Below are 24,530 nucleotides of genomic sequence, written 5' to 3'. Positions count from 1 at the left end.
CTCTTAATTAAAAAAAGGAGAAGATAAATTCTTTTCCAGAGTTAAAGTCTCGAAATAATCTCCATTTTAATCTCTTCTGGTCAACTCTGTCTGCTTTAAATTTTACTCACAAATTCATTTTAAGTGCAAATGTGGAAGCAGCGTCCAGCTTTGCCCTGGAGAAAAATCAGGGCAAAGGCATCCTGGAATGTGGAGAACACCCCAGACTCCATGGGAGCTCTCACCCTGACCACCAAAAAAAAAACTTTGGGCTCTCGGGAAGCTCTACCACTATCTGAGGAGAGCTCACCTCCCCCCTTCGCCCAGGGAGAGAGGTTCCCAGCTGTGAGACAGCTATTGCACGCTGTCTCAGCTGGCTTTGACATATCCTAGGGCGGAGAGCTGAAGAAAACCACCATCGGCGCAGCCATCGCCATCATTCCAAGGCATTGCAATTATTAACATGTGTGTGTGTGTCCAGGAGTGGGGAAGGTCAACTGCAGCCCCAGGGGTGAAATGTCACTGCAAGTAAGTCCCCTGGGTGAAGAGTTTTGGACTAGGTTTTTTCCAAATATTCCAATTATTAACAGTCGTGGTGGCACAGTGGTTACAATGCAGTACTGCAGGCTAATTCTGCTAACTGCCAATTGCCAGCAGTTTGGCAGTTCAATTCTCACCAGCTCAAGGTTGACTCAGCTTCCCATCCTCCTGAGGTCAGTAAAATGAGGATCCAGATTGTTGGGGGCAATAGGCTGACTCACTTAAAGAAGGCTCTAAAGCACTGTGAAATGGTATATAAGTCTAGATCCTATTGCTATTAACTTTATCTTTAGCCTTTCATGTCTCTGTTATGGGCTGCCTCTGTCTCCCCTTATGTGTGTGCACAGCCATGTTGCTCCACATTTCTCATAATGAACTGAAGCACCAATACCTGCACATGGAAACCAGGAGTGCAGGGGTTGATAAAGCAGCCTTATGACTCTGGAAAAAGATGGTACTGTTTTCATAATTATAAACTACAGCAAAGGACATTTTGAATCAAAATCAGAATTGTTTTCTTTTCATTAAAGTTTCTCTGTTGTTCAAGTCAGGTCTTAAAAGAATTACATAAGATTTGGGAAGAAAGATGCAACCTAGCAAACCAGCACTAGAGGCCAAGATGGAAAATATCTCCACTGCTACCATGTACTTCCCCTTGGTGCTCAGGTAGGTTGGAACAAACAATATCCAAACACTGCAGAAGACCAACATGCTGAAGGAGATGAACTTGGCTTCATTGAAAGTATCAGGTAATTTCCTGGCCATGAAAGCAACTATGAAACTAATAACAGACAAGAAGCCCAAATAGCTTAGGACACTGTAGAACATAGTCACAGAGCCTTGATTGCACTGCAGAATAATTTCTTCAACTACCGAATCCATGTCAGTATCTGGGAATGGGGGAGAAGTTGTTAGCCATGTCATGCAGATACCTATTTGAATAAGAGAACAGGAGATGACAATGGAGTTGGACAGTCTCTTTCCCACAAACATTCTCATCTTGGATCCTGGCTTGGTGGCCAGGAAAGCCAGAACCACTGTGACGGTTTTTGCCAACACTGAAGAAACAGCCACTGCAAAGACAATCCCAAAAGTAGTTTGTTGCAGGAGACATACCATCTTCTCAGGATGACCAATGAATAAGAATGCAGAAAGGAAGCAGAGCAGAAGGGAGATGAGGAGACTGTAAGTGAGGTCTCGGTTATTGGCAATGATGATAGGAGTGTTGTGGTTCTTTACAAATATTACAAGCACCATCACTGCGACCAAAGAAAAGAAAAGGGCAAAAAAAATTAAAGTGATCCCCAAAAGTTTTTCGTAAGATAAAAATGTCATTGTTTTAGATATACAAAAATTGTGTTTCTTGTTTGGATAGCTTCCTTGTGTACATCGATAACATTCATTACTATCTGAAAAATCAAATGGATTAATGTCTTTAGAACTATCTCGGGTACAAGACGTATTAAAAACAGAATGTCAAAGAACACAAGTCAGACCTAGAAGATGGAGAGACATCAAATAAAGACTACTATTGCCAGAGGAGGAGGAGGAGGAGGAGGGAGAGTGAGAGAGCGAGAAAGAAAGAAAGAAAGAAAGAAAGAAAGAAAGAAAGAAAGAAAGAAAGAAAGAAAGAATAGAATAGAATAGAATAGAATAGAATAGAATAGAATAGAATAGAATAGAATTAAAATAAAGAATGCACATTTCATTCTGTTACTATTGAATATTTCTATTCCAGTTTTGTTTCAGGTTCAGTTCAAAATTCTGGTTATTATCTTTAAATCCCTGTAATGTACATGTCACATTATCTGCAGAACAATCTTTCCCTGACAGGTAGGGTGGGCACATTCCTAGTTTCCTTTCTTAAAAATGGCCATCTTATGGGATCTAGGAAGATGTCTTTTCTGTGCCAGCTTTTCCCCTATGGCACACCCTTCTTCTTAAAATTTGACAAGCCTCTAACCTTCCAGCCTTGGTGCTGGAATAGGGTGAGATGGACTGGGGGGTTTAATGAGGGACTGTACTGTATGTGGAAGCTTAACATAGATGACAGGCTTTTAAGGCTTAGGGTTTAAATATCAATTACATTTAATATTATTGATGTTCTTTAGTGGTTGATTGGGACCACCCCATATTTCATGTTAAGATGGGGTCCATATAAATATCTAAAATAAAAAAATAAATTTAAACAATATCCTATAATTATTTTTCCCATGCATTTTATTAAAAATTCTGGAATAAGGATCCATTGTGTGGACAAATTTGTATTTCATTGTTTTTCTAAATTACCTTGAGTTTGATTGGTAATCCAAACATCTTATTTCTTACCTTCCTTCTTGGAAATCTTCCCATCTGGACACAGGATGCAGTCATAGCAGCAAAAGGGTTCCCCTTCCTTCACTTTCTTGTTTGAACCAGGGTGGCAACTTTCAGAACAAACTAAAAGAGGCTGGGACTGAAGCATCAACAAGAAAGAAACAAAAGGAGAATGCCAATATTGACGAAATAACCTTGGAGATTCCAGCAAAAGATTTTAATGTGAATGAGATTCACAGGAAGCATCTAATTAACTGTACAATAGTGATACCCTTCTTCATAATCAACATGGTACATTGGAATTAAGAAGGTTGTCATCTCCTTGTTAAGAATACTGGTCCAATATCTCACTATAGAATATGCCAACAGACATCAATATCACAGCTCTCACTTAAGCTACAGTTATTCAACTGAAGACTATTTCCATTAAAAACAGGAAGTCATCTCAGTAAATAATGAATTAATGACAAATGGCCATACCTTCATAAATAATGCTAAACTCGGGGTTATAGATGGACATAATTGGTGGCAGGATTAATGCTGTGGTTTACCTCTTTTTTCTAAAGCTTTCAGGTAACTTTTAAAGAAAGAATCCATTTCCTTCCAAAAAATGTATATTGTTAACAGTGGAACATATTTACCAGTGCTCTGGGAATTATGTAATCTATTAGCGTTCAAGAAAAACTTGATAAAACAAATCCACAATTATATAAATAATAAAACAATAAAAATATAAATAACTTTAATGGGGTTGTTTTTCTTCAAGGTGTTATATTTTTCATATAAATTGTTTAAGTCACCATAAGCAATGCATTTGATATCCATGAAGAGTAAGGTATAATGTTTTGAAGACTTCAGATCAACCTTATATTATACATAATAAATTCATAAGTACTGTAGAACTGAAGCAAAAACATCTTGGCTCCATTTTCTAAATTAATTAACATGTTTTTCTACAAATCATCTCTCAATACTGAGTTACTCCTGCTTATCACTAGTCAGTGAGATTAACATTACACATCTGGCCAAAGCAATGGTGACCTGGAAGCGAGATTTTCACAGATTCCTAGAAATCAGATCTTACCCGGTTAAACCAGATGTGCCAGATTATGGCATCTTCACTAATAGTGAACCTTTGGTCCGATGGAGCTTCAGGGTCTAATCTGCCAACTCTTTTCCTAATGAAGGATTGGTTAGAAGAAACAATCCAGTTCAATACATCATATCCCACTAGTAATTCTCCATTCTGGTCAAGTGTCACTTTGTCCCCAGCACTGTTGTTAAATGAAACACCTTTCAAGAAATGATGTAGCTATGTGGGCCGGGGGGGAGAGAGAAAGAGAGATTAGAGAAAGAGGAATTAGATGCATTTTTAGGAAAAGTGTAAGACTGGGTGCAATGAACATCATGGGCTGATAAAAACATAGTCAAAAGAAATGGAAGCATGGGAAGGAAATGTAAAGAGAGTTAATTATGGAGATATGGAATGAATTTGTGACTAATGATCTCCAGATGTTGAGTCGATTACCTGCCATGAATTTAGATTCTTAAGCTTCAGTCTTCCTGCCTCTGCTATTGATCTCTGTCTAAGTCTGGATGAAGACATAGCTTGTAAAGCATGGGCTATGGCATAGACAGAATTATAGATACTATAGCTGTGACCAATCATGTTCATTTCAAAAAATGTTCCAGGAAGATCTTCTAGTTTTTCTTTCCCACTGCAGATATCTCCATTCACCTCATCCATATCTGAAGCTTTAAATACACAGCTGAAGGCTTGCTGCCAAAAGTCTTTGATAAAACCATCTTCTGCGCCAGAGGGATTTCTATTTAAAACAAAAGGTCTAAATCCTGGTGGGTTATTAGCATGAATTGTGAAGGACAGAGCACCATGGATCATTTGGGAATCCCAGTCACGTTGATAAACATGTGAAGTGAGCTCCACCTGGGCTGTCAATATCCAGACTTTGCCTCTGGTGATATGCTCCATCTGTTCTTTGTTTGACAGATACGGTAACCATCTCAGTAGCATCATGGAATAAGATTCGCCATAAAATATCATTATATTTGTCTTGCTATCTATGATTTTATCATGGATTTCTGCACCTCGGTTGAACAAGCTGCCAATCTCATTAAAAGATGTTATTATGGCAATTTTCTCTATGGTTTCAAAGCAGACACCATGCTTGAAAAATAGTGGTATAATTGCATCTAAAAATCTTTCTCCATTTTCATTTTCCATCACGCCAAGTCCAACCCATGTCCACCTGAAGTAAAGAAGCAAAGACAGAATCCCTTCATACTGAAGGCTTTCTATAGGGCTCATTTGGAAGAAGGAAAGGCATGGGGTTTTATAATTCATGATTGGAGCAGAGCCATAGACCAGCTGAAGGAAAATTGACAGCAAATGAAAGAGATAGTAACAGTCACATTAATGGTATGTGCAAGAGGCAGTAAACAGAAGACACGGCATACAACTTAGCTAATGTATTGCAAATTTCAATATATATATCAGAAAGTCAGAAACAAGCAGTGTTACATTTCTGATCAGCTTGCACAGTAAGGAAGGAACTAGGTTATAAATTCTGCATGTCAACTATGATAGAGGGAACGACAATGAAATCAAACATGGCTAACAATTTGCTTGTGGAGACAATTCCCCACCTCCACACTCTGTTTTCCACCCCTCCAGCTTTTTGGTTATTTTACGGTACTCACTTTATGGGTTTTTTTCGTTGTTTATTTTACTGTTCTATGACTTTACATCTGTTTTGTTTACACCTTCATTTTCTTCGTTTTTATTATTGTCAGCCACCTAGAATAGCCTCACGGTGAGATAGGTGGCCAATGAATTTAAGAAATAACAACAATCTAGTCTGACCATCCTGTTGACTGTGCAAGAAACAACAACAACAACAACAACAACAACAATAATAATAATAATAATGATGATGATGATGTGCAGAAATCTGTATAAAGCAATATCTTCGCTCTGGCAGCATTGAGGATAACACAGTGACGCTTCCTAACGTGGACACTCCATTATTTGTAGCAGAAATAATCTCTGTAGAGATCATTCGGGGTTATGAAATGACAATGAAACTGATCCTTGAGAAAATAAATTGGAATTTTAGATCTGTCTTCAATTTGTTCAGATCAAGGCCTGTTTATTGATCTATATGACTGTCTATTCCAAGTGGATTTGATGAACAGGTGCACAGATAAAAGGCCATCGCATTCTTCCCAATAGAAATGCATTTATCTCTCAAAGTAAGATGGGTCAGTAATTCACCTAAGGGTCTTCCTTAGCATGTAATTCTGGTCACAGATCCTCATTTGAGCTGCTATGGAAGGATATTCAATCATTTTATCTCAGTGTGAACTTCTGGCATTTTCCTTATGGCTGGCATGATGTTTTTGATCTATCTAAGTCTTCAGCCATTACCCAAACCCTTAGCACTCTTACAGTCTTGCAAATCTGTCTTTTGACTGCTGAGCAGCGGAAAGTCTGTACTATATAGATGAAGAGAAGTCAGTCTATGATTTGCCAGAGAAACTAAAGTGAGCCCAGACAGCAGCAGAACCCCAAATCTCTTCCATATTCCTTGAAACTCATGTTCTCAGGCTTTATTTATTTATTTTAGTTGCTATCAGTTCCAATCTCTGACATAGCTTCAGAAACAGCAGGGTGGCTAGTCTATCAACTGCAAAGCTTTAATTAAATTTCACTATTCTGCTCATGGTACTAAACATGTGAAAGTATCTGAGTCCTTTCAAATGTACCCAAAATGTCGTACAGTTATACAGAATAACAGAGTTGGAAGGGACCTTGGAGGTCATCTAGTCCAACTCCCTGCTCAAGAAGAAGACCCTACCATTTCTGATAAGGGGCTGTCCAGTGTCTTCTTGAAAGCTTCCAGTGATGAAGCACCTACAACTTCTGAAGGCAAGCTGTTCCATTGGCTGATTGTTCTCACTGTCAGAAAATTTCTCCTTAGTTCTAATTTCAATCTCTCCTTGATCAGTTTCCATCCATTGTTCCTTGTCTGGCCTTTGGGTACTATGGAAAATAGGTTGACCCTCCTCCTCTCTATGACAGACCCTCAAATATTGGAACACTGTTATAATGTCACCCCTGGTCCTTTCCTTCACTAGACTAGCTCTGCTCAGTACTTGCAACCGTTCTTCATATGTTTTAGCCTCCTGGCCCCTAATCATCTTTGTTGCTCTTCTCTGCACTCTTTCTAGAGTCTCAACATCTTTTTTATAGTATGATATCAAAACAGGAAATAGTATTCTAGGTGGGTTTTACTACGGCTTTATAGAATGGAACTAGTACCTCACATGATTTTGATTCAATCCCTCTGTTGATGCAACTTAGAATTGTATTGACTTTTCTCTCTGTTGAATTTCATTTTGTTAGATAGGGCCCAGTGTTCAAGTCTGTTAAGATCCATCTGGATCATGCATCTATCATCTGGGGTGTTGGCTAAACCTGCCAACTTAGTATAATCTGCAAATTTCATGAGTTCCCCATCTATTCCCTCATCTGAGGCATTTATGAAGATATTGAAGAGTACTGGGCCTAAGACGAAATGTTGTGGTACCTCACTGCTAGTACCATTAAGGACTATGTGCTGTGTATGGTTTGTCAGCCAGTTACAAATCCATCTGGTGATGATGCCATCTATTCCACTTTTTTCTAGCTTACCAAGAAGTAGGTCGTGGTCTTCTTTATAAATGCCTTACTGAAGTCTAGGTATATTATGTCCACAGCATTTTGCTGGTCTACTAATTTAGTCACTTTGTCAAACAATGAAGTAAGATTGGTTTGGTATAATCTGTTTTTAATAAATCCATGCTGGCTTCTAGTTATAACTTTATCTGTTTCTGGATGTTCACAGATTTCTTTTTTGATTATCTTTTCCAGTATCTTCCTGCGTATTGATATTAGGCTGTTTGGTCTCTACTTTCCTGGGTCTGTTTTTTTTTCCTTTTTTAAAGATGGGAACCACATCAGTTCTTTTCCAGTCCTCTGGTAGTTCTCTGGTGCTCCAGGAGTTTTTAAAGATATGGTACAATGGTTCTGAGATGACATCTGCCAGCTCATTTAGAACTCTGGGATGTAATTCGTCAGGTCCTAGTGATTTATATTCATCAAGATCAGACAGCTGTTCTTTTACCATTTTCTTGCTTATTTTTCTTGCTAATCTATCTTTTACAATTATGTGTTTGGTAGTTGGGCTATAGCTTCTTTTTGGGTGAAGACTGATGCAAAGAATGAGTTAAGGAGCTCAGCTTTCTCTCTACTGTTTGTTACGTCCTTGCCATCTTCTCTCTTTAGTGGATCATTTCCTCGACTTTTTCCTTGTTATTTATATGTTAAAAGAAACTTTTTTTATTATCTTTTACTTTTTTTTCAAGACTTTGTTCATTCTAAGCCTTTGCTTTCCTGACTTCATCTTTGCAGAGTCTGGCTGTCTGCTGATATTCTGCCTTAGTTATGTGTCTGTCTTTTCATTTTTTGTACTTATCCTTTTTGTTTTTCAGTTTATCTGAGAGATCTTTGTGCAACATGTTGGTTTCTTCCTGGGTTTCTTATTTTTTCTTTTTCAGTGGTATTGTGCTGGACTGGGCTTTTATGATCATATTTTCCCAAGCTTTTGGATTGTTTTCCCCTTTAGGATTTTCATCCAAGGAATCTTTTCCAAGCTCTGTCTGAGTTTGTTAAAATCAGTTCTTTTAAAATCTAAGACTCTGGTATGATTATGTTCCATTGCTTGTATTTGCATTATATTGAATTCCAATATGACTTGGTTACTCTCACCCAAGGTTCCTATACATATAATACAACTTTACCTCTTTTCTGGGGTCTGGGTTTTTTGAACAGTTTCTATCCTTCTATCAGTATGTTCCAGTCATGGGTTTCAACCACCAAGTTTCAGTAATTGCAACTATATCATATCTACCCTCATATATTAATAATTCAAACTAACCTGTTCGTTCCTCAAACTTTGAGCATTTGTATATAGGCATTTGAGACCTATATACATACCTGACTCTAGGTATGCTTCCTATATCTCCTATTTGGTGTTTGTCTTCCTTCCCATCATCCCTTACCTCATTATTTGATTTGTTTTCTAGGGGGTTTTGTTGGAATTGGGTCCTGGAGATCTTAAAAATTGGTCACTCTCCCTCCATAATTTTAGTTTAAAGCCCTCATGGTGGGTTTCTTTTATGATTTGAACATGAGGCCTTGCTGCCTAAAAGATAACATAGGCATTCTCTTAAGTCTGCTTTCTGAAAAGCAAAAGTACTTCTAGAAGATAATGGAACTGTAATGTTCTGGAGTTATTTGCACACATTTCTATGAGGTTTTTAGATCTTTAAATCCAATATCTTAAATGGATGAAAATGACACTATCCTGATTCAGGATTCAGTTGTATTTGCTCTCTGTGATCAAATATCTTAAACCTAAACTCAAGATGCACAACATCATAATTCTAATAAAACAAAATTATGCCACTCTGAGCATTCAGTTTCATTACTCATATACTTTTCTGTATTAGTACTCTATTTTATACACATATTTCCTGCATTTTTATAGTTGTCCCTTTCTCTATATATCATATATCACATATATAACAGCACCTTATCTGATATATGTGATGATATATTGATTAACTTTATGGTGCCACCTTACTCTTTACTGATTGTGCTGTCCATCTAGCAACATTTACATTTCAATAAATCAGAATTTGTAGGTTTTTCTTCCTCTCTCTCTCTTTTTACACACACTTGCACCCATACATTTTCATTGGATTAAATAAATTAAATTAGTGTCATTATAAAATGAGGTTTAACTTTTAAAAAAATCAAAAAATGGGTGAAGCATCCGATCTACCAAATATAAATCAGTCTGTTCTGCATTTCACTGCAATCTAGGAGCATGTTTTGCAGGCAGACATCACATACTGTGACAGAATAACCTTTATTTAAACAAAACAAAAATTGCTTCTCTAGATCAATATAATTTGAAGCTGATGTAATCTACCTGTGGAACTTTGTAGATATCCAAGACATTTGCAATGACAATTGATGTTTTGGAGTCTAATCCCCCAATCACTGCTGTCAGATGATTCTGAATACCACAGATGTAGTTGGGAACAAATTTCTTCAAGCTGTAAAGTAGAAGCATTGTGGCATGATAGGTCTTCTCTGCACTGAAGTGACTGTCATAAATGTGGAAGCCCAGGGTGACATTAGGTAAGATATGAGGATTTTCATTGATCTCCTTCACTGCAAATACCAGGGCCAGGATATGTTGGTAATTCTTAGGCAACAAACTGGAATAGAATCAATTTATTTATGATATTGAAGTTTAAATAAAAAAAACCTGTTTTGCATTCTCCGTATTGGTATACCCTTGAAATCATTTCTTTTTATCATTACAGATATCTGGGTCATTTTTAATTGATCAAGGACAATGGTAGGACAGTATAAAATTTACTAAGTTACAAAATGGTGTTTTATTCATTTCTATGCTTTTATTTCTGCAAACATCTTTTTGGTGCAGAGTAGTTTACAAAACATAAGTCAATAAAAAGTGAGTTTGAATCATTAAATAATCTAAAGAAATACCACTCGTCATTGGAGAATAGCATCTCAAAATGATCTCCATATTGTATTAGACAAAAGATTGGGAAAATTGGAAGTGACAATCTCTGCAATTTATAAAGGGAAGGCTTTGGATTATTTATTAAGCTAATTGGGACTCCGAATAAATAGTTAAATGAAGAATTTTAATGCTGTATTTTCACTAATATTCTGCCCAACATATTAAGTTATGGATAGAAGAAGGAGAGATCAGATCAATAAAAAGGCAATATTTGTTTGAGAAGGTTTCAAAAGGAAATGATAGATGTCAAGGAAAATAATAAAGGAAATTATGAACATCCATAACAATTCAAAACTGAGTAATTGAATCCAGCTCTATGACCAATTATTCCCACAACAAAACTAAAGCAAAATCCTTACATGAGATCTTCCTGCAATGGTGGTGGTGGCACTTCTTCAAAATTTAGGGCACCATGCAAAAAACTGCCTAAGGTCCCTATGCCACCTACTATGAGATCTCCCCATTGATGATATTTGTGATATGGTACAAAAAGATTTTGAAATTTACATTTCACTTGATCAGTCCTATATACTTGGGGAGAAAATAGTATTAGCAGCAAAACTGTTAAAGCCATCCTTCTCAAAGCAAATCCAAATTTTGCCTATCATAAGTATTGTACTTTTCGTATTTTTATTTCTTTGTGATGTCAAAATTAAATGTCTAGTAATAAAAACTCCTGACAGCCAACCCTTTAGAGAAGAATCTATCAGAAATCATCCTGGACAGTTCATGTCTGTTTTCACTCTTTCTTCCAGCTTGAAAAATACCATAAACTGGTGTGTTAATAATATCCTTCAAACTTTTTGCTGTTGATCTTGATCTTGGACATTGAAGCTCGGCATGAAGTAAACAAAAAGAAAACTACCAGTATTATTATAATTAAGGAACTAAGTAATTACCAGTATAAATCCCAGAGAAATAAAGAAAAACATATGCTTTGGAAAGAACATTTATTATGAAATAATCAGTAACAAAAAAAGTTATGCTTTACATCACCATTCCCCAATCTTCTGACCTACACCTAAAATATACAGCCCAACATATTTTACCAGAATAAAGAAACAATTCAACTTTGCTCGTTTTCACACTGTGCATATGAGAATGTCTCATTTCTCTCCCAGGTCTCATTTCCATTACATCATGTGATTCTCCTATTTGCACAGTAGCAAACAGCCTAATCCCCCAAATGTCTGCACTGACTCCCCAGATAGAAGATGACCAAATCTAACCTATCTTCAGTTTAAGATATGCTTGAAAATCTGAGAGAGACAGAGATGAGAGATGATAGGTAGGTAGGTAGGTAGGTAGGTAGGTAGGTAGGTAGGTAGGTAGGTAGGTAAATAGATAGATAGATAAGTAGATGATACTGTGTTTCCCGGAAAATAAGACCTATTCCAAAAACAAGACCTAGCTTTATTGTTATGTATGCACTTAATATAAACCCTACTCACAAAATTAGCCCTAGTTTTGGGATGAGGCAAAGGCATAAAAATCAAGCTAGGGCGGGGTGAGGGAGTGGAGCTATGCCCCGCACCCACTTAGCTTAGGACCATCACAGCCAGGCCTCTCACACCCCAACACCTGCCACGCCACTGCCCAACTTTTGCAGCCACTTGGAGCTGCTCATGGATGGATGCCACGTGGCAGGAGAATGACACACTCGCTGCAGGAAGTCACATGACACTTCAGGCCGGTGCCACCACTGTGGCAGGAAGCTGTGTAGCTTATCATGTTGGTGCACTACTCATGGCAGGCCATGTGGCTCATCACGCCAGTACCACTGCTCAAAGCAGGAGGCCGTGCGGTGCTTCACACAAGTAAAGCCATTTGTGGCTTTGCTTTATGCAGTGTTGTTGCTAATGGCAGGAATCCACAAGCTGCATCATGCCAGTGTAGCCACTCATGGCAGCAGGCCGCATGGCACATTGTGTCATGGTATACCAGAGCAGCAGCACTGGCACAACATAACTCCTACTGCAAGTGACAGCATTGGCATGACATGACATGTAGCTTTCTGCCATAAGCGGTGGCACCGGCACAATGAGCCAAGCGGCCTCCTGAGGTGAGCGGCAGCACCGGCATGATGCACCACGTGGCAAGATCTATGCCAATTTATCTTTAGTTTTCTTAAAATATGCCTGAAAGTTAAATAATTAAGTGCAATATTTGTACTTACAGATTTAGGTAATTGGATATGCTCTGCTTTAGTTATCTGACCTAGCTCTAGCCAGCGTGAATTTTAAAACTGAAATTATTTAATATATATTAATCTTAATATTTCTGCACACTATCATGTTGAAGAGAGTTCACAGTAGCAATACTGTCATGCTTAAATATTTCTGAGCCCTTTTAAATTTTCAATATTTTAACAGAAGTATGACCTAAAACAGGATTTGTTCTCTATACAATTACAATTACTAGATCCATGGTGACGAAGCTATAGCATCCGTGCAACAGGTGGCACACAGAGCGCCGTCACCCCAGTCCTAGGCCTTCAGTCCCATCCACGAGCAACCTGCATCAATACCACGTGTTTGTGGGACTATTGGTAAAAAAAAAAAGTTCCATCAGACTTTCTAACTTCTTGAGAAGCTGAGAAGCAAATGGAGAAACAGAATGCAGCTGAAACGCAGGTTAATAAAAAAATGCTTGGGGGAGGCAAGGGCATCTGGGCAGGGGCAGGGGCGGCCACCTTACCCTGCATGGTGGCAGGAGGGTAAGGCACATGCCCTTCCCATGCCAGGCCACCCCCTGCAGTCCTGGGGTGGCAGTGCTGGATGGTGGTGAGCAGGATTGGGGCTGGCAGGCCGACCAAAGCGGCAGGTGGCGTGCCAGAGACTCAGGGAGGAAGGGCACTGAAGTGGGCGGTTGGTCCATTGGCAAGAGCAATGGATCTGAGCAGAAAGCGGCCTCGGAACAAGTGGGGCAGGTAAGGAAAGAAATCCTCACTCCGCCCAGGAATTGTCTTTCTTTCCTTACCTGACTTCCAGCCCCATGCTGTTTCTCCTTCGCAATCCATCACCGCCACATGCAAGGAAACAAAGTAATTGGGGGGGGAGGTCAATCAATCAATTCCAACTTCTTGTGAAAGATCGCGAAGTTAGAATTGATTAATTGACCTTTTTTCCCCAGAAAAACCTTCCTTTGTTTCCTTGCAGGGGTCGTGGCAGATTGCGAAGGAGAAATGGCACAAGGCTGGAAGTCAGGTAAGGAAAGAAAGGAAGGAGATGCTTTTTTTTATTATTCCCACAAAAATCGGGCACTCCAGTCCACTCCCAGAGATGCCGGCTCCAAGCAAAAAAAAAAAAAAAAAGCATCACCCCCAAATACCATTCCAAGGCATTGCCAATTATTAACATGTGTGCATGTGTCCAGGAGTGGGGCAGGTCAACTGCAGCCCCAGGGGTGAAATGTCACTTCAAGTCCCCTGGGTGAAGAGTTTTGGACTAGTTTTTTTCCAAATATTCCAATTATTAAGAGCCGTGGTGGCACAGTGGTTACAATGCAGTACTGCAGGCTAATTCTGCTAACTGCCAAATGCCAGCAGTTTGGCAGTTTGATTCTCACCAGCTCAAGATTGACTCAGCCTTCCATCCTTCTGAGGTCAGTAAAATGAGGACCAAGATTGTTGGGGGCAATAGGCTGACTCACTTAAAGAAGGCTGCAAAGCACTATAAAATAGTATATAGGTCTAGATCCTATTGATATTGCTATTAGGTTTATCTTTAGTCTTGCATTTCTCTGTCATGGGCTGCCTCTGTCTCCCCTTGTGTGTGTACAAAGCCATGTTGCTCCACATTTCTCATAGTGAACCAAAGCACCAAAACTGCACATGTTGATAAAGCAGCCTTATGACTCTGGAAAAAGATGATATTGTTTTCATAATTATAAACTACACAAAGGACATTATGAATCAAAATCAGAATTGTTTTCTTTTCATTAAAGTTTCTCTGTTGTTCAAGTCAGACCTTGAAACAATTACATAACATTTGGGAAGAAAGATGCAACCCAGCAAACCAGCACTAGAAGCCAAGATGGAAAATATCTCCACTGCTACCATGTACTTCCTCTTGGTGCTCAGGTAGGTTGGAACAAATGATATCCAAACACTGCAGAAGACCAACATGCTGAAGGTGATGAACTTGGCTTCATTGAAAGTGTCAGGTAATTTCCTGGTCATGAAAGCATCTATGAAACTAATAACAGCCAAGAAGCCCAAATAGCTTAGGACACTGTAGAACATAATCACAGAGCCTTGATTGCACTGCAGAATAATATCTTCAACTACCGAATCCATGTCAGTATCCATGTCAGTATTTGAATAAGAGAACAGGAGATGACAATGGAGTTGGACAGTCTCTTTCCCACAAACATTCTCATCTTGGATCCTGGCTTGGTGGCCAGGAAAGCCAGAACCACTGTGACGGTTTTTGCCAACACTGAAGAAACAGCCACTGCAAAGACAACCCCAAAAGTCATTTGTTGCAGGAGACATACCATCTTCTCAGGATGACCAATGAATAAGAATGCAGAAAGGAAGCAGAGCAGGAGGGAGATGAGGAGACTGTAAGTGAGGTTTCGGTTATTGGCAATGATGATAGGAGTGTTGTGGTTCTTCACAAATATTGCAAGCACCATCACTGAGACCAAAGAAAAGAAAAGGGCAAACAAAACTAAAGTGATCCCCAAAAGTTCTTCATAAGATAAAAATGTCATTGTTTTAGGTATACAAAAATTGTGGTTCTTGTTTGGGTAGTTTTCTTGTGTACATGGATAACATTCATTACTATCTGAAAAATCAAATGGATTAATGTGTTTAGAAGTATCTTAGTTACAAGGCATATATAAAAAAAGAAGGTCAAAGAACACAAGTCAGACCCAGAAGATGGAGAGACATCAAATAAAGACTACAAAAATATCAATTAAGAATGGTCGAGACTGCCAAAACAGGAGGAGGAGGAGGAGGAGGAGAGAGAGAGAGAGGAGGGGAGGGAGGGAGGGAGAGAGAGAGAGAGAGAAGAAAGAAAGAAAGAAAGAAAGAAAGAAAGAAAGAAAGAAAGAAAGAAAGAAAGAAAGAAAGAAAGAAAGAAAGAAGGAACAGAATAGAATAGAATTAAAATATAGAATGCAGATTTCATTCTATTACTATTGAATATTTCTATTCCAGTTTTCTTCCAGGTTCAATTCAAAATTCTGGTTATTATCTTTAAATCCCTATATTGTACAGGTCACATTATCTGCAGAACCATCTTTCCCTGACAGGTAGGGTGGGCATATTCCTAGTTTCCTTTCTTAAATATGGCCATCTTATGGGATCTAGGAAGTATGTCTTTTCTGTGGCAGCTCTTGCCCTATGGAACACCCTTCTTCTTAAAATTTGACAAGCATCTACCCTTCCAGCCTTCCAAAAAATACGTAAAATCTGAGTTTTACCCCAGGTGCTGGAATAGGGTGAGATGGACCGGAGGGTTTAATGAGGGACTGTACTGTATGTGGAAGCTTAACATAGATGACAGGCTTTTAAGGCTTAGGGTTTAAATATCAATTACATTTAATATTATTGATGTTCTTTAGTGGTTGATTGGGACCACCCCATATTTCATATTAAGATGGGGTCCATATAAATATCTAAAATAAAAAAATAAATTTAAACAATATCCTATAATTATTTTTCCCAGGCAAACTATAATCTAATTACACACTAAGCTTTCAAATTTCATTGTGAGAAAATTCAAAGAATTTTTAGAAGGAGGGTAAAATTTACCCCACAATTGTTTTTGTTAGGTATTGTTACTGATTGTGATACTAAAGAGACCACATTGATGTTAAATTTAATTACAGCCGCAAGGTTGTTAGTAGGGCAATGTTGGAAGAAGGAATCTTTGCCTACTTTGCAAGAGTGGTTTTTTAAAGTTTCTTATTTGGCGGAAATGGCAAAGATTTCGGCTTTTTTGAAGGATCAATCGCAAGAGAAGTTTTTTGCGGTATGGAAAAAATGGATAGATTTTATACAATATAAGTTGGATATAAAAAAATATTATTTAGTTTTTTAATAACTTATATTTAAAATTTAAAATATTTTATAGACTTTATTCTTTTTTTATTTCTATTTTTTATTTTTATTTTATTTTATTTTATCTTTTTCTTTTTTCTTTCTCTTTATTCTTTTTCCTTTTAAGCATTTTTCTTTTGGTATTTATGTTTTTTATTATTGTTAATTATTTTATAATTTATAATTTGTTCAATTAATGTATTTAGATTTATTCATGGTTTATATCTTTTTTAAGATTTTTTGAAGAAATTTCAACTAAGCCTGTATTCAGCTCTGGGAAGGTCGGGGGAGGGAATGGGAGGATTGGGGAGGTTTGGGGAAGGGTTGCTTTGTTTTTGTTAAATTTTAAAAAATTTTCAATAAAAAAAAAATTCATTGTGAGATCTGGCAAAGGGCGCTTTTCAGGTTCAAAGTCCATTGTGTGGACAAATTTGTATTTCATTGTTTTTCTAAATTACCTTGAGTTTGGTAATCCAAACATCTTATTTCTTACCTTTCTTCTTGGAAATCTTCTCATCTGGACACAGGATGCAGTCATAGCAGCAAAAGGGTTCCCCTTCCTTCACTTTCTTGTTTGAACCAGGGTGGCAACTTTCAGAACAAACTGAAAGAGGCTGGGACTGAAGCATCAATAAGAAAGAAACAAAAGGAGAATGCCAATATTGACGAAATAACCTTGGAGATTCCAGCAAAAGATTTTAATGTGAATGAGATTCACAGGAAGCATCTAATTAACTGTACAATAGTGATACCCTTCTTCATAATCAACATGGTACATTGGAATTAAGAAGGTTTTCATCTCCTTGTTAAGAATACCGGTCCAATATCTCACTATAGAATATGCCAACAGACATCAATATCACAGCTCTCACTTAAGCTACAGTTATTCAACTGAAGACTATTTCCAATAAAAACAGGAAATCATCTCAGTAAATAATGAATTAATGACAAATGGCCATACCTTCATAAATAATGCTAAACTCGGGGTTATAGATGGACATAATTGGTGGCAGGATTAATGCTGTGGTTTACCTCTTTTTTCTAAAGCTTTCAGGTAACTTTTAAAGAAAGAATCCATTTCCTTCCAAAAAATGTATACTGCTCAAAAAAATAAAAGGAACACAAACGTATAGGATCCTATACATTTGTGTTCCCTTTATTTTTTGTGAGCAATATATATTGTTAACAATGGAACATATTTATCAGTGCTCTGGGAATTATGTAATCTATTAGGGTTCAAGAAAATCTTGAGAAAAGAAATCCACAATTATATAAAAAATAAAATAATAAAAAATGTAAATAACTTTAATTGGGTTGTTTTTCTTCAAGGTGCTATATTTTTCACTATAAATTGTTTAAGTCACCATAAGCAATGCATTTGATATCCATGAAGAGTAAGGTATTGTTATGTCCCGAGCCTTGCAAACGGCTCGGGCGTTTGCAGGCAGTCCCGGGCAGGTGCAAAGCTGCCCGGGACCAGACAGGCTGTCGCCAGCGCCGTGCGCATGCGCGGGTGCTGGCGCGGGAAAAGTAACCCATTTACCCGGGAGTTGCCTATATAAGAGGCTGCGAGGCGTTTGGGCGAGGCTGAAGCCATCTTCCTGTAAGCTGAACGCTGAATAAATGAAACTGAGAACTCCAGCTGCTTCTCGTGTCTGTTTTCCCGCCACGGACTCAACACTGGCGACGAGGATGGGATGCCTTGCACTACCTGGAAAGGAAGAAGTGTAAGCTTACCCAAGGAGTCCTGAGCGGCGAAAGAGGAACGGCGTCGACTCGGCAGCTGCCCGCCAGTCCGGTGCGCATTCGGGGGTAGGCTGGCTGATAGACCCGTCTCCTGAAGATCCGAAGATGGCGAAAATCGGAAGGCTTTCGGAATTCGACGTCTCACATCCAGAGCGGTGGGAGTCCTACGTATCCAGAATGGAGAACTACTTCAAGGCAAACCAAGTGAGGGAAGATAGCTTGAAGGCGGCCACCCTGCTTTGCGTTTGCGGCCAAGACGCCTTCGAAATCGCAGAAAACATTGCAGCACCTGTCCCAGTAGAGTCTGTAAGCTACGCAGACCTGAAGAAGCTGCTGAAGGAGCACTTCAACCCCAAGGTGTCCGTTATCTCATGGCGCCACATCTTCGAACAGAGGGATCAACGGTCCGGTGAGTCAGCCAAGGAATACATCGCCGCGTTACGGAAGGCCGCCAAGCCCTGTGAGTTCAAGGACCTCGAGGAACGACTGAGGGACCGATTCGTGTGCGGGTTAAGGCATCGAGAGCTACAAAAGAGACTTTTCGCAAAGGAAGAATTATCCTTCCAAGACGCCTTAAGGGAAGTCACCGCAGAAGAAGTAGCAGGCGGCGCCGTCAAAGACATGCGGCCGATCAGAAACAGTGCAGAGGGTGCGTCCGTGCACCAGGAAGACGTCCGACGAAACTCCGAGGAGGATCTGGACGAGGAAGTCGACCGTCTACACCCCGCGAAGGAAGAGAACCAGAAGGGAAGCTCTTCGGCTCCGTTCAAGTGCATCGGCTGTGGAGGTCGCCACAGGAGAACCGACTGCAAGTTCCGCTCCGCTACCTGCCAGGCATGCGGTAAACAAGGGCACATTGCAGCTGTGTGCCTGGGCCGACGAAAGGCACAACCCCAAGAAGAACGCCTGAAGGGTACCAGATTCCCCAGCCAGAATAGGGTAGGTTTTTGCGCTTCGCGAAGAAGCATCTGTAGAACAGGCACACACAAGCCCATGAAGAAAAAGCTGTCACTCAACGTGAAGCTACAAGGGGTTCCATTATCTATGGAACTAGACACAGGGTCTGCCCTGTCCATCATTTCATTGCATACATTTAGGAAGATTTGTTCCAGAAGTGGGTCTAAGGCCAAGTTAAGGCCTTCTGATATTGTATTAACAGATTTTCAGAACTCAAGAGTGTGTGTTAAGGGGGAGGCCACCCTTAACGTGCAATACAAGAGTTTTGAAGGTCCACTAGACTTATTAGTAGTAGGGGGTGAACGAACGAGTCTCATAGGACTCGATTGGTTTGAGGCCCTGGGGATACACGTCACAGGACTCAACAGTTTACAAACACTCGACCTACAGGAAGTCTGCAAAGAATTTGCAGATGTTTTCAGCCCCCAGCTGGGCACATTCAAAGGACCCACCTGTGTCCTTAAAGCTAGACCCCACTGTCACTCCCATTAGGATTAAAGCAAGAAGGGTCCCTTTTGCTTTAAAAAGTAAGATTGACACTGAGTTAGACAAACTAATCCAACAGGGAATCCTAGAACCTGTTGATTCCGTGGGAGACCCCCATTGTCACGCCTCTAAAGGCAAATGGGGACATTCGCATTTGTGCTGATTACAAATGCACACTCAATAAGGCATTGCAGCAACATGCCTATCCTGTTCCTGTGGTCAGTCACATCCTGGCCTCTCTCAAGGGGGGGCGTGTTTTTGCAAAGCTTGACCTAGCTCAAGCATATCAACAGCTGCCTGTTGATGATGATGCTGCCATAGCTCAGACCATTGTGACCCACAGGGGAGCCTTTAAAGTAAAAAGGCTACAGTTTGGAGTAAATGTCGCTCCTGGGATTTTCCAAAGCGTAATGGAAAACACACTACGAGGTATACCAGGGGTCTGCCCCTACTTTGACGATGTCTTGATTGCAGGAGACTCCACACACATTCTAGCTGAAAGGCTTAGGGCTGTCCTGTTAAGATTCAGGAAATCAGGCCTCAAGCTCAGAAAAGACAAATGCCAGATTGGGGTGCCTTCTACTGAATTTCTGGGATTCAAAATTGATGCTGCTGGGATTCATCCTGCTGAATCCAAACTAACTGCTATTTTAGATGCACCCAGGCCAAAGTCTAAGGCCGAACTTCAGGCCTTTCTAGGCCTCCTGAATTTCTACAATTCTTTTCTTCCACATAAAGCTAGTGTAGCTGAGCCTCTTCACAGGCTACTAGACAAACAGGCTGTGTGGCTGTGGTCACAAGCGCATGAGGCTTGCTTTAAAGAAGTCAAGGCCTTGCTCACTTCTAACAGTGTTCTTGCACATTTCAACGAGTCTCTCCCTGTGTGCATTGCTTGTGATGCGTCCCCCTACGGGGTTGGAGCTGTCCTGAGTCACCTCAGGTCTGATGGAACTCAGGTTCCTATTGCATACTACTCCAGAACACTGTCTTCTGCCGAGCGCAACTACGCTCAGATAGACAGGGAGGCTCTGGCTGTTGTTGCTGGAATTAAAAAATTCCACGATTTTCTATATGGCAGGCATTTCACGGTCTTCACTGACCATAAGCCTCTGCTGGGACTGTTTACCACACGTAAACAGACTCCCCACATCATTTCCCCTAGAATGCTTAGGTGGTCTATTTTCTTGTCTGCATATGATTTTTCATTACTCCACAAGCCTGGGAAAGAAATGGGCCATGCTGATGGCCTCAGTAGATTGCCTCTGCCAGTAGTAGAAGCTGACCCCGCGCCAGCTGTCAACATTCTATCAATCCAAGCCTTGCCCGAGCTCCCTCTTAGTGCCAGGGATGTTACCGCTGAAACAGGTACAGATCACACACTTTCACGTGTCCGCTCCTGGGTCCTGTCCGGGTGGCCTGAGCACTGCCCTAGTCCTGAGTTTCAGAGTTTCTGGTCCAAAAGAACGAACTGTCCCTTTCTCAGGGTTGTCTGCTTTGGGGAAACAGAGTTGTCATTCCCACCTCAATGAGGACTAGGGTCTTAGAATCCCTCCACGAGGGTCATCCTGGCATTGTTCGTATGAAGGCTCTTGCACGCAGCCACTTGTGGTGGCCTGCTTTAGATAAAGATATTGAGGCTAAGGTACACGCATGCCACCTGTGCCAACGATCTCGCCCAGAGATGCCCCAAGCTCCTGTGCATAGATGGGAGGAAACACAGTCCCCATGGTCTAGGGTGCACATTGACTACGCTGGGCCCTTTCAGGGCCAGTTCTTCTTGGTCCTTGTTGACAGCCATTCAAAATGGCTTGAGGTTGTGCCTGTCTCATCCACCACCACTGCAAAGACTATTCAGGTACTGAGGGGGATTTTTGCTGCACACGGGCTGCCAGATGTCATTGTGTCCGACAACGGCCCTCAATTCACCTCCTCCGAATTCCAAGCTTTCTTACAGGCAAACCTGATTCGTCATGCCACGTCTGCGCCTTTTCACCCGTCCACCAACGGTATGGCTGAACGCATGGTGCGCATCGCAAAGGACGCCTTGAAGAGACTCACCTCCGGGGACTGGCATCACAGGTTGGCTGACTTTCTCCTTTCTTATCGCACCACACCGTCCACTTCTACAGGGAGAAGTCCAGCTGAACTTCGTTGGGGGCGCCAACTTACTACTAGACTTGACCGGTTGCATCCGGACAGACTGCCTTCATCTACCTCACATCCTAGGGCACCTAGACAACTACTTGTGGGTGCCCCGGTTTGGGCTCGCAATTACGGGCCTGGTCATACATGGGTCCCCGCTTCTGTGTCCAGGATCACAGGTCCTCTCTCCTACGAGGTTGCCCTGGACAACGGTCGTGTCCTGCGTCGGCACATCGACCAACTTCGCTCTAGGCGAGACTTTTCTGCTGAGACTCCTGGGTCTTTTCCAGGGGGGGAGGGGGACCCTTTGGAGCAAAGGGAAGGGCAAGAGCTACTGCCCATCTCCACTGAGGGAGCCACAAACGGCTCGTCCCAAGGTTCTGCAATTGCTCCGAAAAGAAAGTCATGGAGCTTACCCACACAACAGGCACTCACGCCTACTCCAGCCAGGGAGTCACCCCGGGGGCATACTCACTTTCCACACACATCACACAGCACTCCAGCAACGGAGGATACCCGGGGGCATCCCAACAAATCATTCCCCGCAAGAGAGCTGGCACACAATTCCCAAGGTTGGCCTGACCTTACCCCAAATCCTACAGGGGGTCAAACATACACAGAGCTAGTCGAGGAACCAAGTCCCGACTACAACAACCCTAGCACAAATCAGGGAACACCTGAGTTTTGGGAAAGTACAGAAACCCACACGAGCCCGAACACAGAATGGGGTTCAGGGAATGGACAGCCTCCTGACAGGTCTTGGACTGACCTAGGAGGTTCTACAGAGACGCCCAGCAGCGGCTATCACTTCAAGGGGCCTGAGGGTCTACAGCTAGGTAGGTCAACCAGGTCACAAAGTAACAGAAGCCCTGGCCTGACGAGCCCGGTGGGCAAGCAAGCAGGCCAGGCATCGGGGCACAGTCCTTGGAAGACACCAGGGCACAATAGAGAGAACAGGCTCACGCCTCCCTCCAGTCAGGGGACTTATGCCAGTAACCCAGAGCTAAGAAGGTCACAGAGAGCAAAGAAATCTCCTAAGTATCTAGAAGATTACATAACATTGCTGGCAAGGCAAAAGCCAGTAATCAGTGGGAGCACTGGGGAGCAAAATGTCATATAAAATAAATGTTGTATGTTGGTAGTAGTTTTAGCCCGGGGGAAAGGGGTGTTATGTCCCGAGCCTTGCAAACGGCTCGGGCGTTTGCAGGCAGTCCCGGGCAGGTGCAAAGCTGCCCGGGACCAGACAGGCTGTCGCCAGCGCCGTGCGCATGCGCGGGTGCTGGCGCGGGAAAAGTAACCCATTTACCCGGGAGTTGCCTATATAAGAGGCTGCAAGGCGTTTGGGCGAGCTGAAGCCATCTTCCTGTAAGCTGAACACTGAATAAATGAAACTGAGAACTCCAGCTGCTTCTCGTGTCTGTTTTCCCGCCACGGACTCAACAGGTATAATGTTTTGAAGACTTCAGATCAACCTTATATTACACATAATAAATTCATAAGTACTGTAGAACTGGAGCAAAAATATCTTGGCTCTATTTTCTGAATTAATTAACATGTTTTTCTACAAATCATCTCTCAATACTGAGTTACTCCTGCTTATCACTAGTCAGTGAGATTAACATTACACATCTGGCCAAAGTAATGGTGACCTGGAAGCGAGATTTTCACAGATTCCTAGAAATTAGACCTTATCTGTTTAAACCAGCTGTGCTAGATTATGGCATCTTCACTAATAGTGAACCTTTGGTCCGATGGAGCTTCAGGGTCTAATCTGCCAATTCTTTTCCTAACGAAGGATTGGTTAGAAGAAACAATCCAGTTCAATACATCATATCCTGCTAGTAATTCTTCATTCTGGTCAAGTGTCACTTTGTCCCCAGCACTGTTGTTAAATGAAACACCTTTCAAGAAATGATGTAGCTATGTGGGCCAGGGGGGGAGAGAGAAAGAGAGATTAGAGAAAGAGGAATTTGATGCATTTTTAGGAAAAGTGTAAGACTGGGTGCAATGGACATCATGGGCTGATAAAAACATAGTCAAAAGAAATGGAAGCATGGGAAGGAAATGTAAAGAGAGTTAATTATGGAGATATGGAATGAATTTGTGATTAATGATCTTCCAGATGTTGAGTCGATTACCTGCCATGAATTTAGATTCTTAAGCTTCAGTCTTCCTGCCTCTGCTACTGATCTCTGTCTAAGTCTGGATGAAAACATAGCTTGTAAAGCATGGGCTATGGCATAGACAGAATTATAGATACTATAGCTGTGACCAATCATGTTCATTTCAAAAAATGTTCCAGGAAGATCTTCTAGTTTTTCTTTCCCACTGCAGATATCTCCATTCACCTCATCCATATCTGAAGTTTTAAATACACAGTTGAAGGCTTGCTGCCAAAAGTCTTTGATAAAACCATCTTCTGCGCCAGAGGGATTTCTATTTAAAACAAAAGGTCTAAATCCTGGTGGGTTATTAGCATGAATTGTGAACGACAGAGCACCATGGATCATTTGGGAATCCCAGTCATGTTGATAAACATGTGAAGTGAGCTCCACCTGGGCTGTCAATATCCAGACTTTGCCTTTGGTAATATGCTCCATCTGTTCTTTTTTTTTGACAGATATGGTAACCAT

The 24,530-nt window shown here is 40.9% G+C and overlaps 1 protein-coding gene across 1 annotated transcript; it reads right to left on the bottom strand.

The window, feature by feature from the left end:
• Positions 1–1,023: 1,023 nt before the first annotated feature.
• Positions 1,024–24,530, bottom strand: LOC120309051 (vomeronasal type-2 receptor 26-like). The gene is made up of 8 exons (XM_039345848.1): positions 24,036–24,530; positions 17,060–17,186; positions 14,887–15,154; positions 9,891–10,182; positions 4,364–5,221; positions 3,920–4,147; positions 2,848–2,974; positions 1,024–1,928 (listed from the first exon to the last, which is right to left on the bottom strand). Exons 1-8 carry the CDS (start codon positions 24,528–24,530, stop codon positions 1,024–1,026), a joined length of 3,300 nt encoding a protein of 1,099 aa, XP_039201782.1.

This window comes from Crotalus tigris, unplaced genomic scaffold, assembly GCF_016545835.1.
Source record: "Crotalus tigris isolate CLP2741 ecotype Arizona unplaced genomic scaffold, ASM1654583v1 scf7180000017977.1317863, whole genome shotgun sequence".
NCBI classification, from domain to species: domain Eukaryota; kingdom Metazoa; phylum Chordata; class Lepidosauria; order Squamata; family Viperidae; genus Crotalus; species Crotalus tigris.
The sequence above is the reverse complement of the archived record's forward strand: the minus strand, read 5'-3'. Positions and strand labels throughout refer to the sequence as shown.